We start from the raw sequence: 18,210 nt of genomic DNA on the forward strand, positions 1-18,210 counted from the left end.
AGCTTCCTTTCACACAAGCCCCACATAAAAATGGCAAGAGTCCAAACAGTTAAAAATAGAGGGATTATCCAAGACTTTAGATTAAAAGAGCTTGCTTCCTGTTTGCCACATATGCTCCTTCTTAGACCAGGTGCTTATATTCCTACATAAAATAATTCAGACCCACTTTACCATTGCCGATAGTCAAGAGTACCTAAAAACTTAATTGTCCTGCCATGGAGGGCTACTGAATGTGTAGCACAGATATTTGAGAACTTTCTTGCCAGAGCTAGTGCTGAGCCTATCCAGCAAGTTCAAAAAGGCTCTGAATATCACTTTTATGGGTGTGGATAATATGCAAAGGCTATTAGAATAGAGTTTCTGAATGTGCTATGGACAGTTTTCTGATGTCCAGACACCTTAAGTTCTTTTAAAAAATGAGTATAAAGATGCATAACATAGCCTGGCCAATTATAGCACTCAGTATGCAATAAAACTGTGGAATTTGCCTTCCTGCCCAAAGCATTGCATAGGTTCAGCATGTCATGCTTTAAAAACATTAACATGAAATTTCAGCAAAATGCAGTTGAACCACATCCACAGGATGGCAGTAGAAAATAGCTGTCAGTAAGTCTACTGTAAGTTGATGAGTGCTACTATGACTCAAAAGAATAGAAAACTTCTCTTCTGACAGCCACTACAATACAATGTTGGACTTAAGATACCCTGTGAATAATTTTTATTTATTGTGGGGATAGAGTCTCAATGCTCAAGAAAAGGAGAAAAAGATAAATACAATTAACTGAAGTGACTTATTTCCTAATTAGGACCAAACCCTTATGAACATATTTCAGAAGTACTACAAAAAGGGAAGCCAGGATGACCTCATTTTATAGCACACCTCGAATCCCAAAGATTCCTGGCCAATATTCAAACCCAGACGCCTGGCAGCTGTAGTAAAACTGATGAACTGTTGGTTATGTGATGCAATCTGACCTTGATTTACTCTGCAGGAGACAACCTATTTGTATTCCACTTTCTGTTTAAGTTTGGGTTATTTGTTGTATCCACTCTTTGACAAGAGTGTAGGCTTATAAACTTGGTGCTTCCCAAGTTAGTTCACAAGAAGACATTTATCATTTATGCAAAAGAAATGACTGCATTTTAAAGTCATAAAAATCTGCTAAATGCTACTTCTTCAGAGAATTTCAACTCTCTTCCATTCATATTTTATTACAGACAGAGCTAGGAAACTGCAAAGTATTGCAGGGCCCTTGGGCACACACATTACAACACAAGCCATAATTACCTCATCACACAGTATTTTTTATCCCCATCACTCTGCCAAGGCACAGAACTAAAAGAGCTCAAGGGTAAAACATAAATGTAGTGAAGAAAACCTAGATTCCCTCATCTGCTGCCGAAGTTGTAAGGTGCACTGTAAATAAGGCTGGGGAATGTCAAGATGAGAAAGCAGTCTCACAGTTAAGGCAGATGAGTGCTATCAGGAGAGAGTATACAATTCCTACCCCTGCCACAGAATTTGTATATGACGCGAGCAAGTCACTTAAAGCTAACTAAACAGTCATTGAGCATGCATTTCACATTTTCTGGTGTGCTCAGCTTAGCACCTTCAGGTTTTTGTTGCAGAAATGCTAAGCAGTTATAGCTGCAGTGGAAGCTGCAATTCCAGCCCATTCCCTCTTCTAAAATGCTCAGTGACTGGGATTGCTGGTACCACACATGTCAGTCTACAGCCTTCCTCTTCTGATGGACAATATTAATTTTTAACAATGTATTTTTCCTCTATGTCTCAATTTCTACACCACCTTCTTTCAAAGCAGTGTTTGGAAAATATGGAAAGCTTATGAAAGAGTAGTAAAGCACTCTAGGAGGACCCAAAAACATTCACCAGACATTTAGTAACTCTCCTTCAAAGCTGAGCTTCCAAAGCTATGGAACTTTGGTTTGGCCTTCAAAAGGGTCATATGTAACCAAAGACTTTTCAGAACCTGCTGACTAGTCCAGAATAGCAGAGGCCGTTAAGAAGATGAGGCAAAAGATGAGTAATACAAGTTCTTTACATTGTGGAGCTCAGTTAATTTACTTTCTTTTTGGAAATCAGCTAGTTTATAGCTAGTCATCATGAGTGCCCTTTAAAATTTGTGTATTGAAAAGTAAAAAAAAAAAAAAATATTATCAAATGATTTTTCATTACCACCATGTATGTCATCTGGAAGACAGAAGCTACCTATGACTAGGATTAGTAACATATCTTCACCTTTTAACAGAACATCATCTACCTGAGAACCATTTGAAATCCCTACAACCTCTAATATCTCTTGTTTTAGCAGTTGTGCAAATCAACTGAGATTTTTATAAGAACACACAGGCAAAAGCCATGCTAATATGGCATAAAATTTGAAAGTACTCATCAAGAATATAGGACAATACTTAATTACCTCAAATCCATGCATTAGTAAATTAAAATGTAAATAGGCAGATGAGCGTGAATGCATTCGGAATCCAAACCTGCTAAGATTTTGAAGCAACCTCACCTCTGCTCTGTGGGCAGCTGGTGAAGAGCAAACTGAAATGTGTGCCATGTCCCATATACACTGCACATTTCCAAATTGCTCACCACACCCGTACCTGGCAAAAAGCCAGCATGACCGCTAAATAACCTGGAGTACGATTTATGAAACACCTTTTGTATTACGCTGCACAACACTGGCAACACCCCAGCGGTTTGGCAACTGGCTGTTCTCCAAGAGGAGCTGTGCAGGAGGAAAAGGAGGGGCTGCCCAGCCCGTTCTCTTGTGCGCGGTAGCGTGAAATGGCCTCCTTCCACACACTGTGCTACCAGCCCAGCCTCCAGCTGAACTTCTTTGCTGATTTGTGGCCATTTCATTGATTGGGAGTAAGAAAATGGTATACATTGGAAAAGTAAAGTAGTGACAGAGCGAGCGAAGTTGTTGTTCCTAGATTGCCTTTTGGGGGGAAACTGGGAGCCAGTTTCAGGACCCAGATTCACTCTGGATGCAGCTTTGTAGTGAAAAGAGGGCATCATCTTCCATATGAAGGACTTCCTATGTGAATACAGATCGGGCAGCTTCATGTACCATATATGCCTGGGAAGGCTGTTTAGCCCTACAGCTACATGCGGAAGCTGGGAATTCCCAGGAAACTGTGGCAAGTTGTGCCAGGCTATGGAGATCAGAGGAGTCTTAGAAGGAAAGATAGGACCATCAGAGGTGGGCAATGGTGGCTGTTAAACTGTAGTTGGTCTGGATTTAAAAAAAAATCAAGAGAAAAAATTCTGGGAAGCAAGTTGTTTGAGTCCCTACTGGTATTAAATTTCAAATAGTTCTATGAAATATGAAGCTTCGCCCCAGTCTAAAAAAAGCTGTATAGGAAGTGACTTCTAGAATTGGCCATATCCTTATAACCCAACTGGCAAAAACTGGCAGTGACAGTTCCATCACTTTCAGAACTTTTGGGTAAAAATCTCATCTACAGTATATATCAGCAATGTCTTTCCTGGCACAGGTAGATTTTGCCTATCAGCCCTTTTATATCGATAATACAAAGTGACAAATTTTCTGTCTGAGCTGCTGCAAAAAACCCAACAACTCAGCTGTAAGTGAATTTCTGAGGTGGAATTCCAGACAGCTATTATTGCACACATAAGCATTTAAAAAAACCCAAAAAACCCAACAAAACAAATAAACCCCAAAAAAACAACAAACAAAAAACCAGGGAAGAATTTGCTACAATCCCAAAGCTAGCAGAAACTAATAAAAACAACTAATAGCTACAAATACAGATGCCCTAGAATAAATATCAGTTTCATTTGTTTTGTCATTCCTAGTAATGATGATTATTTTTGCTTCCATTAATATCAATGGCTTTTCTAATTATTTTTCTTTACATCAAGAAAGTATTTGTGGCTGCTACATTCAGGAATACCAAAAAGACAGCTATTTCTAAAGGATCTTTATTAGAATTATATCATAAAGTTTGGATGATGGAAAAATTCTTGACAGAAGAGCAATTTCATGAGGTGTAATAAAAACACTAGCACTTAATATTAAAGCTTAGTGCTTTGGACTCATAAGTTGCCTAGTACGGTTATTTGATACAACCACAACAGTGGACATCAATTTCTTGTGTGAAGAAGAATATATTTTTAAAATGCCAATGAAAAGAAATCAGAGACGCCAGTCTACAGTTTTTCTCTCCTGATGGACACTAGTAAAGTCAGTCGCATCTCTGTCCAAAAGCTCAGACTTGCCAGTAAAGCATCATGCATATGTAAACTGGGAATACTTTTCACCATATTTGAAACTTCTAGTGAATGACATAATAGCACTGTGACAGGAGAAAGGACACTTTCCCTTGGCCGGAATCTGGGCAATTTTATATAAAAATTGTTTAGGGCAGGGAGGGGGGAGAAATGTCCCAGTCTATTCAAGAAAATACGGCTTTTACCTTTTAACACTCAACATACAACAGCGTATGGCTTGACTGTTCTTCCTTCAGTCCATTAAGTGACATAAGATCAGCATTAAAAAGTACCCTGTATCCAAAAAAAACCCACCCATGTCATCTAGCAGCAATGCTTGCAGGACATGGAAATTTCCTCCCAGAGCCCTGAGGAGTCAGGAGCAGTGTCTGAGACATTTTTGTATCTGCTTAATGCTGATTATGTACACTCCTAGTGACCCTGCATACAAATGTGTAGCAGACTGATCAACAGCTCAGCATGGTTCAAACCCACAATCTCTTCCAGAAGATGCTGTTCAGCTCCAGGCAGTGATTTTTATTATCATCCCCACCATTTCACGGCCAACAGACAAATGCAGCTATATTGATGTTTTGGAACTACTGCCTTCATAGCTATTTGCACTAGGAGAAACCCAGAAATATTCCATTACTGTTTTCAGAAATATCCTCATTAGCTGTGTTTTAGATGAGAATAGCAGTTAGATCTCCTTTTTTTGTAAGAAACTACCTTTGTGCTATTTTCCTGATTCGGTGATATTTGATGTAAAATATACACCAAATAGCTCAAAAATTACCTTTTTTCTTCCTGCTGTTCATAAGACAATCTATTCCTTTGGACCACTCAGAACACCACTGCTTCTGCAAAGCTCATACATAACCATTTCTATTTACTGTTTCTGCTGGTATATAGAGATAGTGTCAGCGAGGTTACGGGAGGTGTATCTGTACATACCTTCTGTCTGTAGGATACAGCTCCACAGTAATGACATCTAAAGAATTCCATGCTGAGATGGTGAGGCCGTTGTAGAGGCACAGCATACCTATCATCATGGATTCACTGGTCCCAAACCACAGGAAAAAACAGCTGATGCCAGAGAGAACCATGGAACCACCTAGGTACGAGTCAGGTGAAACAAACATGAAGTGGAACTGTGTTTAAAGCATGGTCTTTGTTTTATGTAACGGTTCTATGCACACAGTATAGCTAAATAACTGATCCATATATATGAGTTAAAAAACTAGAGACCTCTGCTGGAAAGACCAGTCAGGCAGACAAGTATTGTAAGGAGCTCATAGAAAAAACATAACTCCTCAAACAGCAGGATCTATCATAAAGTATTAATGGATGGAACCCTCTCTGAACTCCCAAAGCAAGCTGCCTGGGGAAAACTACTCCCATTCTTCCTTGTTTATCATCTTCTGCAAATACCTGAAACTTGTTCATGTAGTGTAGCAACAAAAACTTCAATTGGGAATTGCATTTATATAGAGATATTATTTGAGAAAATGAACACAATGAACTACCACATAGATATATAAGTAGATTGAAAACAGATCTGTCATTGCAGATAATCCACAGAAGATACCTTTCAAACGTGTTATTTTGCAAAACAGGTAACAGTCAAAGGACTGCTGACTTATCCAAGGTGTCACCTCTACTCTCTACTAGCTGATGGGACACCCAAGCACATCTAGCTTTCCTTTCAGCTGGAGCAAACACAAGCCAATGATCAGCACTCTACCAAATCTCATCCCAGATGCCTAAATAATGGTCTCGTAATATCAGCACAGAAGAGCAATGACTGATAATATGTCATAAGCAGAACTGGCTACAGAACCTTTTGTTCCTAGAGTTTCTAAATAGGACACTCTTTAAAACAGCACTTACGATGCTGCATAAATGAAGTACCTGCAGAAGGAATTTTTTACGTCTCTCTGAACCACATTCTTCGAAAAGAGAACATGTTACTTTATCAGGAGAGCTTTAGGTTTTGGTGGTGTTACCTGTTTTAAAGTGAAGCCCCTACCTAGCATTGTTAACCGTCCAATTCTATCCATCAGGAGAGCGGACACAATATTCCCTGGTAACACTGCCAAAGTTCCCAGGAAATTAACAAAGTAAATCCAGTAGGCGCTGTAGTCATCATCAAAAGAAATCTGGCATCCTGTTCTGATGTGGAAAAATGTGCAATTTATCAATTCGCTGTCAACAAATTTATATTGCTCGAGATCTGTGGAAAGAAGAAAACGAAACATTTCAGCTAACAGCTGACTCCATGTGAAGCTTTTGATTAAAAACATTTCCAATTCAGGCAATTTTAATGACAACTCGGAGCTTTCACTGCTTTGTAAAATGGGACTAGTTCTTTCTATTAATATTGATACCTTTTTATCTTAATAGAAAAATATGGAAAATTCATGAAAATGAGCAACTAAGGCCTGGAATTAGACAAGTTATATTATTGCATTTCAGCTCTGCTTGGGCTGTATTTGGTTAAGATCTTTCAGCACAAGCTGGCCTTGCATAAAAAGCATCAGGTATCTGCACGTTTCTATCGCTTGGTCTTGCTCAATATCAGACCTTCTGTTTCCACACCAGACAGCCTTTCAGATGAGACTGCCAATCTTGCTCAGTTTGGTTTGACTTCTTTTAAAGTGAAACATTCCTACAGAATTCAGATTAAACTAATTTTCATTTCTGAGAAGGCCTCATGGTCTTCAGCTTGAACAGGAATTAGTTACCACATGCAGTCACTCAGGCTGTTCTTCTTCCAGTACAATTTTGGAGATCTCTCCCTATACTTTCACTTTCCTGCTGTTCTTCCTGTCAGCCTTATAACCCTGAATCAAGAATACCTTCTTTCTACACAAAGAAACCTGGACGTTGCTTGCTCTGAAACCTCTCTTACTATTATGATTGCTGGGGTTACAGGAAAGCATGTAAGAAGCACCCGTCTTTCCAACAAGCTTAGCTGGCCATGCTCTACTTTCAGTTAGGTTTTATTAAACTGGAGGGAAAAAAAAAAAGTGTCCTCTGTTTTAACATATGAAAACATGCATTCCTATTTTTGTTACAATACTTAGGACCTGAGTGGGAATGATTATAGATTAGGTAGCAGATTCCCATGCCACAGAGAGCACAATGAACAAAGGATTTCACCAGTCCCATTTAGACTAAATAAAAGCACACTAGTTAAAGCTACCAGTAAAGCAGTAAACATATTTTGTCCTCTTGAGACTGAATCTCTTTAGAGATTTTTAAAATTAAAAGAGGTGCTTATTATCTGAGTCAATATTAGGCCCGTGACACCTCTGGCGTGGGTGCGATCCTTTCAGTTTTCTGTTACAACATTACGGAGGCCTGTTGCTTTTTATAGCTTTTTATTCCTTACAAGAAGACTTGTATGCCTTATTAGAAATTCAGAAATTATAAACGTATGATGAGAACACACAGACGAACAACGCATGTTCAAGGTTATTTCTTGTAATACCTGTGTTGTAGAAGGTGGTATTCACGAAAGTACAGTTCCTGAAGTATGTGTTCAGTGAAGTGATGTCTTCAAACACACAGTTCTTAAAGAGTGAATCTTCAAAGGTTACTGATTTAAACTTCATCATAATAAACCTGCCCAATACACATAATTTCTGTCAGTCTACCTTCATAGGTCAGCAAGAGCAACAGGTCAAGCTGATGCAGCTATACGTGTCTAAAAAGTCTCAACCCCAGTAATGATGATTCCTTAAAGGTATTCTGGAGACATAATTAATGATTAGCTGATCCTAGAGCACTATTGTTCAGAGAAAGCATTAATAAGACAAATAGCTCCACATAGCTACTGGCTACAACTGGTAATACAATGTCTTTGATAATACTTCCATTATTACTTGTCCTTATTCACCAACCAAAACCAATGTCATGGCGTTCAAGGAATAGCCTTGTAAAATCACTGTTACTTGTAATTTGACCTACAGTCGGAAACTGGGAGATCATGTTCCAGAAACTCAGTCTCCTGGAACAAACAAGCACTTGTTAGTACGAACAAGCTGGAAAGAAAGAAAATTTTAAAAGAACATTTATTTCTCCAGATGAACACACTGGGCACCGTGTCAGGGTCAGATGAAAAACATACTAGTTCAAGTGTCAAAATATGTTTTCTAAAAATAGTTTAACATGAACACAACAACTACATTGCCAGTTATACAGATAGGTATCTAACTGGAAGTATGTGTTTGTTTCTCCTGTGTCTGTGGATGCAATTGCAATTACTGTGTACATAAAACAGCTGTAAACAAACTGTCAGTAGCTTTTCTTATTTCTGAACAACCTTCTTCCTACTGACTCTCATTTAACTCCTAGGTCTTTCATCATGACTGTCAATCAAGTAGTTCACAGAAAACGTCAATGACTAAGTGTATTACTAGCAGTAACTCTCAATGTTACTAGACTAAAAGCCTAGTAACATGGAGAAAGCTTGTCACTGTAAGCCTTTTGAGTATAATTCTACCAAACAACATCATTATGCTAACAAAAAAAGACACATGTAGAAATACATTATGATTTTTGTGATACAGTCTATTTCACATGAAGGTGTGGAAAAAGACACAACTAAAAAAAGGCAGTTTTTCTGGCAGACCTCACCCGAAGTGGCAACGGTCTGGAAAGCAGCGCCGTAGCTGTTATAAGCCAGTAAGAACTGATAAAACACCAAAGCCTTCTGAATACAGACTGAACTCTGCTCTAATCAAATCTGGTGTGACTAGCTACGTATTTTTCTTATTGTAAAACTAATACTAGGAGTAGGAACACACAAAATATGCTACCTATGAAATAGTAGGAATTAAACTCTCCTGTAAATAAATTTGGAATTCTCTTTATGAGAAAGGCCAGCAAAAGCTAAGTGTGTTTATTACTGGAAGACTTACTAGCTAGTGAATTTGCTTTGTGTATTGGTCAGAAAAATGGTGTTTTCAGCCCATTAGTTTTAGTTATTATATCATTTCTCATTTGTGACAGACTCTGATTAAAATCAGGCTGGCGTTCAGTGTCAACTCATTATCATTTTTCATATAGCACTTTCTTTTTTAAAACGTAGCCTAATTCCAGAGGTGAACAAAGAAAATTTAGCAATTAGATTAGTCAGTTGGAACAGAAATGACAGACGACATGTCCTACATTCTTCGGATGCACTTTTCACCTTTGGACAGGAAACATATTGTGACTATATTGAAATTGGTCTTGCAATGATTTGAATTAAAACTCAACAGAAATGTAATGAAGTAAGAAGGCAAGTATCGACAGATCTTCTAGTTAAGAAAGAAAATGAAGAAAACACTGAGGCTGAGGGTGGGTGGAGGACTGAAACATTTGTGGAGTAAGAATATAAAACAAGTCCATACTTCTGTGGAAAATGTTTCATGACTCTCAAATAACTGTCAGAGGCCTATTAAACTTGTATGTTTAAAAGAGGAAATCAGTGGTTTAGAGTAGGTTAATGTCAGATTTAGTGTTTTAGAAGAATTTTCAGTTCAAATTGATAAGACCTTGGTTGTTGGAGTGCTGTCAGTTACTGACAGTAAATGGTTCTTTGCTTTTAGGAGAACATCTAACTCCTAGAAAGGAGTGGAACTGGGAAGCTATGGATAGTTCAAAAATGAGATAGCTGGTATCTTTTGTCTGCAATGCATAAACCTTTAACTGTGTCAAAATTCACGTTCTTATGATGATATTTAAAAAAAAAAAAACCACATTACCGAAATCATTAATTTTATTCACTTAGATACAGATTTTCATATGGAAATAATAATTACTTAGCACCATAACTTCCAGGAGACCATTCACATGGTTGTTCTGTGTATTTCTTAAGAGAAACCAGATACCTAAAACAGCTGTGTTTGATTTTCCCCCAAGTTATCTAGTTATCTGCAGAGTCCAGATAAAGCCTTAATATGTTTGGATTCAGTTAAAAAGGCATTGCCAAAGTGTTGTTTTCCATTTCAGAACTGTTCATGCTTTTCATTGATTTACAGTAATGTTTAGCTTTTATTCTTCTGTGGTAAGATCCTAACCTCTCAATGTTCAGAGTTTTCACAGAAGTGTCTTTCATCAAAAAAAGAAAAGAACTGGCAACAGAGATGAAAGTACATCCTTCCTCAGCCCCCCTAAAATATGCTGCATGTGTTGGGTCTGAAAACATTTGAATCCCACTGTGAAAGGAAGCATCATTAATTTAGGCTTTTCAGTCTGTTTTTCAGGATGACAAGGAAGCTGGGTTTGCTTGGGGGATCCTCACACAGGAACCACCAGGGCATGTACAGGTCCGCTTCTCCACATGCTCCACAAGTCATAAGAAATCAAGAACAGAAATGAATTCCCATCAAAAGCCAAACCCCAAATATCTACCATTAGCTAATGAATACAATTATTAGATTACTAGGACATGCCTTACAACATGCATTTGTTTATCCCAGCCAAGTCAGAATATTAGGAAATCTCTAAACCTGTCATTGATGTATTCTCCATTGCTGTGAATCTGATTTTCCAGTGTGAAGTTGAAGACGAAATGTGAAACCTCCTCATTGCGGAAATGTTTCACTCGGGACGCATACTCATCTGACTGCAGATGTTTAATGACATCGGGAAACCAGACAGATAAGCCATAGTAGCTGTGAAAAACAGAAAAAGCTCAGTCACCAATCCCACCTGTTTGGAAATCTGTGCAAGGTGAGATGAGTGGCTCCCTTGGCCACTTAAGTGATGGAAGAGTTGCTCCATTGTAATAAAATCCACCATAAAATAAAAATATTGAAAGATGCTGACACCAGCAGATGGCGCGTTTCTGAAGCAGATATTATTGATTAATCAGGCTTGCAACCAAGAACAGACTAACCGATAAATACAACATTTTGTGGAAAGACGCTGTATAAAACCTTTTGGAATAAAAAGGGTAATCACAGTGACCAAAATTTGCATGCAGATGATTGTTCTCTCTGCTGAGTCTATCAAAAATGGTTTAAGATCTCAACCACTCTTACCCAAAAGACAAGGTGAACCATACAGCTGTAAGTTTGATTGTATTATCCTTCACCGGGTAGTTGAAGCATCTCATAAATGTCAACCAAATCTGTAAATCATTAGGAAATACATTTATTTTAAATAGTATTTTGAACAATATTGTTAAATGATAGCTTTTTAATTCTGATTTCCTTGCTTCTTCAGGGCATCAGAGAGAGCAGATCAGCTTTTTGATACTGGTCATAACTGTACTTCTCATACAAGTATGTTAATCTCCAGCTACAGGCAGGCTGTGCATGTTCCATGACTTTCCATCTTCTTTTCATAGAAACAGAATGGTTTGGATTGGAAGTGACCTTTCAAGACCATCTAGTCCCATCCCCCTGTGATGGGCAGGGACATCTTCCACTAGATCTGGTTGCTCAAAGCCCCATCTAATCTGACCTTGAACACGTCCAGGGATGGGTCATCCAGAACTTCTCTGGGAAGCCTATTCAGTGTCTCACCACCTTTATAGTTAAGCATTTCTTCCAAATGTCCAATCTAAATCTATCCTCTTTCAGTTTAAAACTGTAGCTCCTTCTCCTGTCACTACAGGCCTTGGTAAAAAGTCTCTCTCCATCTTTCTTACAAGCCCCCTTTAAGTATCGAAGGCTGTAATAAGGTCTTCCCAGAGCCTTCTCTTCACCAGGCTGAACAACCCCAACTCTTTGAGCCTGTCTTCACAGAAGAGGTGTTCCACCCCTCTGATCATCTTTGTGGCCTTCCTTTGGACACAAACAGGTCCATGTTTGTCATGTTTTGGGGGTTCCAAAGCTGGACGCAGGACTCCAGGTGGGGTCTCACCAGAGCAGAGGGGGAGAATCACCTCGCTCGACCAGCTGGCCATACTTCTTCTGAAGCACCCCAGGATATGAGTGGCTTTCTGGGCTGCAAGCACACATTGCTGGCTAATACCAAATTTTTCCTACACCAGTGTGGAACGTCTGTTAATTCATTCCTGACCACCTCAGCCTTTCCTAATCTCTAAGCAGCTTCATTTCACTGTTTCAAACCAGAGATCTTGTCAGAAATGTTTTCTTCTCACTTCTCAGTATTACACTGCTTTAAATTTAGGCAAACTATATTCCACAAGTCAACAGGGACACACTCAGAGTTTGAGCTATCATAATGTATCACAGCTATAAAATCATACTATAACTATACGAGGAAAAGCTGAAACTACCCCCAGGTCAGAGATGCTACAGCAGAGCTGACTGAGAATGGCGTTCTCTCTCTCTCTCTCTCTCTCTCTCTCATCTCAAGATGATGTCCTCCTTTTGAAGAGCAGAGGCAGTCTGTCCTAGGGGTTTCAGCACACATCATGCAACAAGGAAGGTGCTTTGACCCTAAGGCCAGTCCAGTGAGATAACAGGGGTATGAGACAACCAAGGAGCAACATCTTTAAAGCTGATTTAGTAACAAGGCCAAATAATATCATTTCAGTCATCAACTACTCCATTTATGGACAACTAACTATAAAAGTAGACACTTCCTGGATTTGGGTGGGTTTTTTTCCCATAGGGAAAATGCCATTTTTCCAAGCAAAGCAGTTTTGTGACAAACCTTGGTTTACAACACTTCATCACAGCTGTAGAGAGCTTTAAGGTGCCAGATCTCTAACAACTGTGAAAAGCTATTTTTTACCTTTTCTTTTGTTGTTGTTTTAATTAATAACACTTTTCTCAGCTTTCATTACAAGGTTCAAAGATACTGCGTAATTTTTGTTTTGCAAAAAAAGTAAAAAAGGATACAGGGCACAGTCCCCATAAGCTTATATTAAACTCTGAAATAGCTCTAACATAGTTTTCTAGGAACAGATTTGATATGCTTAAAAATACATGCAGATACAATGCCTTATAAAGGTTTTACAATTTACACCGTTTATTCACAACTTCACCATTTGTAAGTAATGAAGCCACCTCAAGTTCCTGCAGGTAATTTTTCATTTCATCATGTGTCACCTCTTTCTGTAGGTATATATTGATATGCATTCCCAGTACATATTATATTGTGGTGCTTGGGAATATGGCTATGTAACTATTAGCCAACACTTCTGCAAAGACCAGTGCAGCCTCTTCCTCCTCAGAATTTGGGACCAAGCTCTGTGATTCACCCTGCACCTCTTCTGGGTCAGAAACCCAGAACCTTATGCTGGTTCCTGAATCTCCCAGTTGCATGGAAAATTTAGCATTGCTGCTATCACTGGCATGAGCTCAATCAATCCATCCCATTTCTGAAGGCTAATTAAAAAGAAGGTAATTACAGAACAGAGATATTGCTACTTACACCATATAGCTCTGTACGAATTCTAACAAAACACCTCCTGTACCAGGTTCCTGTATCGCTCTCTATTTCTATGAGCTCATCTATCTGCTTTGGAGTTTTGATTCTGTTAACCTAGAAATAAAAAGAACAGCAAATATTTGCATTTTCTTGAATCATTAACTGCTGTTGAGAAGTAGTGAAAGGTTTTAATAAATCCCATAAACTAAAAATGAGCAGATATTAAACATGTCTACCCTAGAATTACTTTAGAAATGTAAACGAATAGCAGCTCACTATAATGCCGAAGTTTGTTATGGATGCAATTTTACTGGAAAAGCTCTACTTTCAAAGCATGCAGGAAATCCATTTTCTCTGACTGAAGCAAGCTGCTAATGTCAGGAGTTGCTACAGTATTTAAACCCTCAGTTAACCATGTCCAGAGTTTGCTATCAAGCTGCTTCTGACTTGCTATGACAACACTGTTGAAAGTCTATCAATTAAAGCTATGGTAATGATAACAGAAATATTTGAAATGTCAAGAATTAATAGTTGAATAAGATTTTTCTTTTGTTCATATTTCCTGTAGTGTTACGCAGGGAACTCTCTTTGTCTTTTGGATGTTGACTTTAACTATCCTTTTTAGTGAAGAGAGAAAAAGTTAGGTGAAATGGTCTGGAACCACACATGTTATTGCTGTTATTAGCCATCATCTACTTCATCTAAAGTGAAATGATATAAACAGACATCAGGGAAAAATGCAGAATTACCAGTGACAGAGAATGTAACGTTGCCTACAATGCTAATTTTCACTTGCCCTCTCCTATGTAGCAGACCAAGAATGTATTACATGAATATATTTCCAGACACAGGATGTTACAAACTTATACCACGGTATGGTTTTGGTTTTGCCGTTCACTCTGGTCCCAGGTCCATAGCACTATCAGAAAAGGCAGTGTATTCATCCACAGTTTATTTAAAAAGAAGACAAATAGAGAATGGAAAGAAATGGGGTAAAGGGCTGACATAAAAGGAGGGAGAGAGCAAAAGACTGAGTGTTCAGCGTTTGGTTGCAGTTTCTGAAGGTAGCAATAGCTTGTGTTTCTTCTTAACAGCATGAGGACACTACCACTCACAAATGTACTGTAGTGGATTACAGGACATCAGGGAATAGCAGTGTTGATGGTGCAGTTTAGTTTTCAGCCCGCTGCTTTTACAGATGTACACTGTTTAAGATGCACCAGCAGCCTCATCCCATGGACAAGAACAAGCAAAAGCCCACTAAGCAGTTATAGCAATAACAACCCTCATTTCTGAAACAGAGCAGCCTACTTTCTTGCCAAATCATGACTATATCAAAAGCCTGTACCCTTCTCATTATACTTCTTCCAACAGCAAAAATCCTGTCTGCACCATTCCACTGATTTTAAGCTTTTCTTAAACTGCTTTTATGAAACATGTTATACAAAAGACCAAGTTAATTCCTTCAAGACTATGTAAGACCTCATACATACAGACATCTTCACATGCCACACCTCTGGGTAGAAAGGGCAGGCCTTTTGATTCATGCTGTATAAACCAGTACCACTTCTGTAGGCTCAGGGGCAGCCTTTTCACCATCCTGGCCACTTGACTTGCTTGGAGCTGTGGAGCTTGGGGGAAACATATACATACACACACACATATATATATATATATATATGTCTCTGTGTGTGTGTGTAATTCTCTCCTAGGACTGGATGTGACTGGAGACAAAAAACTCCTCGCCTTGATGGTTCTTTAACATAAGAAAAGTCCTATTGAATCAGGACAATGGTCCATCTGGACCATGCATATTCAGCTGTCAGTATATGAAGAATGAAAGGAAAAACAATAAAGAATACCCATTTTAATGAAAAGAGAACTTCTGTTTAAAAGCAATGGCTAGAATGTTTTAAATTTTACAAAATCAAGACATGCTTGCAAAGGGAAATGTTTGCAGAAAAAAAGAGATTTAATTATTACATGGCAATGAATGAATGGAGAGAATTTTGGTTTTAAGGATACAAAGAATTTTTTTTACTTAAACACTTAAACCAACGGATCTAATGAATGTATCTTCTAAGGACCAAGGGATGTAATTAAGGATGTACATAAATGTTTGACTTGGGTAGTCCCATAATAGAAGATACCATCAACCTACTACCATCTCTGTTAGCGTCACTGCTCTCAGGAGGTATTTTCAAAAGTATTAAGAGCCACCATCTCCGCAGCCAGTAACTAGAATACATTCATTTTGAAGTTCCTGACTGTTCATCAGTTGATACATTCTCTGTTTTAAAGGTTTGAAGATAAAATCCTCAATAATATGAGTTAGAAGGATAAACATGACTTGTGAAAAAAGTTCCTAGGGAAAGATGAAATCAATGTAATTAGGAAAACATCTAAAAGCAAAGCATACTAAAACTATAGCAGTAATGGAGAAAAAGTTATATCAGCTGTAGTTAGAAAACATACTATCAAAGTGTATGATGCAACTAGTGTCATGAAGTGGAGGAAAATACTAATGTGTAAGTCATAGAATGATACTGGATGAAGCAATGAGGTTTAGGAGAGCTCTGTGAATAAATAACTGAGACAAAATGTCACAATATCCAGAACTAACTTACATTAAAAAAATAATAAAAAAAGAGACACTAAAAGGATGGCCCAATCAAATGATGCGTAAGTTCTTTGCTTTCTGGGTTTTATAAGAGGAAGTGCTGATACTGTGCAGTGAGGACACAACGATGCATTTTCTAATCACACTAATGCAAGCTAAAAATAGCGACTTCTATACATGTGTAACCTTGACATACAGTACAGTATTTCTAATCCTTTAACTCCTCAGTATCTGAAGTTGATTTTCCTAATGTTCATGGCAGAAACAGGTAAAAATCCCAAGAAACTGATGGTTTTTCCTTATTCATAGCTGACCAATTAATAAAAATAGCTACAAATGAAGTGCTGAGTTCAATGCGGTTCAGTGTCACATTTTAACAACTGTAGAGAGAAAGACTTGTTAGATCACAAGAACCAGAAACAAAAAGCGTGTTATTTGTTTTCTTCTCCATGGCTGCTTTAGGTTGTGATTACTATTACATCGAACTGATGTGAAACTGTGGCTGATCCTTCCTCCCATCTTTTGTCCCAGTACCTTTCTGTCTTCTTCCTCATGCCTAAACCAACACTGTAGGGGGACAGGTGCTACGGCTGACTGTGCAATCAGTCACTGAATATCAACACTGGCAGAATAAAAACAAAGAATGACTAGGGGCAGGCGTACTCTGTCTGAAAGCCGCTCAGATCAGCAAGAGCCAATTGTGAAATTACACCTTAGCTGTATGGTGTTAGGCAAATCCCTTTACTCATAAATGAAATCAGAAAATAAAATAATGGGTTAGATGGGATAATGAGTAGGTCACCAATGTATCAATAAACGTGGATTTAACATGATAGATGTGCTAACCAGCTAGACTACTTCCAGGCTAAATATAGGAGATCTTGAGCTTCTTTGTGGAAAAAATTAGATGGAGGTAATGGAAACTACATTGAAGGCAATAAACTGCAAGTCTCAATGGAATAAAGTTATGTGGTCAGATGGTCATTCCTTGATACTGCCTCCAAAGGCAGAATCTCTAAGAGGATTTCTTAATTGAGTTATATGTGCATTGAAGTAAGAAGAAAGGCTCTGGAAGAGGAAAAGCATCCCACACATGGCTCTGAGAGGAAGCAGAATGCCTGCACTCCCACGGCACAGCACAAGCTGGAAAGGCAGACTGGACTTCAAAGCAAGAAAATGCCTCCTACTGTATCCAGACAGACAAAATTGTTGTGTACATTCTTCATAAATAAGGAAGATGCCATAAAAAAGTTCCACATCTGAATTGCCAATTTGTCCTCCATATAGAAACAACCCATCAATATTTTGAATATGGCCTTATTGTTAGACCTCAAGTCAACCAGATGCAGTTCAGCTTCCAAGATATTTGAGAAATTTAAATTTCTGAAATTACTACTTCACAGAAGTAAAAATTAATTCTTTTAAATTATTCCTTTAGCTGATAAAACAAAAGATAATAATTTCCAAAGCTTTAAAGAGAGAACAGCCAACAAATTTGGACTTCTTTGTGCCTACTGTTATTATTAAGGGTGAAGTAAACTTAACAAATAAAACACAGATGGAGTCTATTAAAAATCTTGGTATACCAGAGACAATTATCACACTGTGGATACATACGCTCAAGAATATGCTGGCCAAAGGCTGATATCTTAACAGTTGCTGTATATATAATGATTTCAGTAGGAATTTGGTTCTTATATTTAGGTATTTAGAGTGCAAATGATTGGCTTTGTCATGCAGAGTGTTAATATTGTTTGCTTAAGCCCTCCAGACCTGCCAGTCAGCAAGCTCGCTGATGTGCTAAGTGATTAGCTGTAGAAGCTATCAGAAGTATTAGAAATAATACTCACTGTGAAGACTTTCTCAGGCTGACCACGGGCTCGCATGTTTGTGTCATGTATTTGCTTGAGTATCATCCAAGCTTCATCATGTTTTCCAATCTAAACATTTGATCAAAACATTTAAACAAAACATACATACAGTTTAA

General features: G+C 38.2%; 1 protein-coding gene across 2 annotated transcripts in view; it reads right to left on the minus strand.

Annotated features, from left to right (window-relative positions):
- The window catches only part of SV2C (synaptic vesicle glycoprotein 2C), a 116,211-nt gene that overhangs the window by 14,745 nt on the left and 83,256 nt on the right, over nt 1-18,210 (minus strand). For both annotated transcript variants that reach the window (XM_055699546.1, XM_055699547.1), the window contains exons 6-12: nt 18,074-18,163; nt 13,607-13,717; nt 11,299-11,387; nt 10,765-10,929; nt 7,758-7,891; nt 6,294-6,497; nt 5,219-5,378 (exon numbers count right to left, since the gene is read on the minus strand). In XM_055699546.1, the coding sequence (XP_055555521.1) occupies nt 5,219-5,378; nt 6,294-6,497; nt 7,758-7,891; nt 10,765-10,929; nt 11,299-11,387; nt 13,607-13,717; nt 18,074-18,163 (953 nt within the window). The remainder of the gene's footprint in view (nt 1-5,218; nt 5,379-6,293; nt 6,498-7,757; nt 7,892-10,764; nt 10,930-11,298; nt 11,388-13,606; nt 13,718-18,073; nt 18,164-18,210) is intronic.

The sequence above is a fragment of the Falco cherrug genome, chromosome Z (assembly GCF_023634085.1).
Source record: "Falco cherrug isolate bFalChe1 chromosome Z, bFalChe1.pri, whole genome shotgun sequence".
Taxonomy (NCBI): domain Eukaryota; kingdom Metazoa; phylum Chordata; class Aves; order Falconiformes; family Falconidae; genus Falco; species Falco cherrug.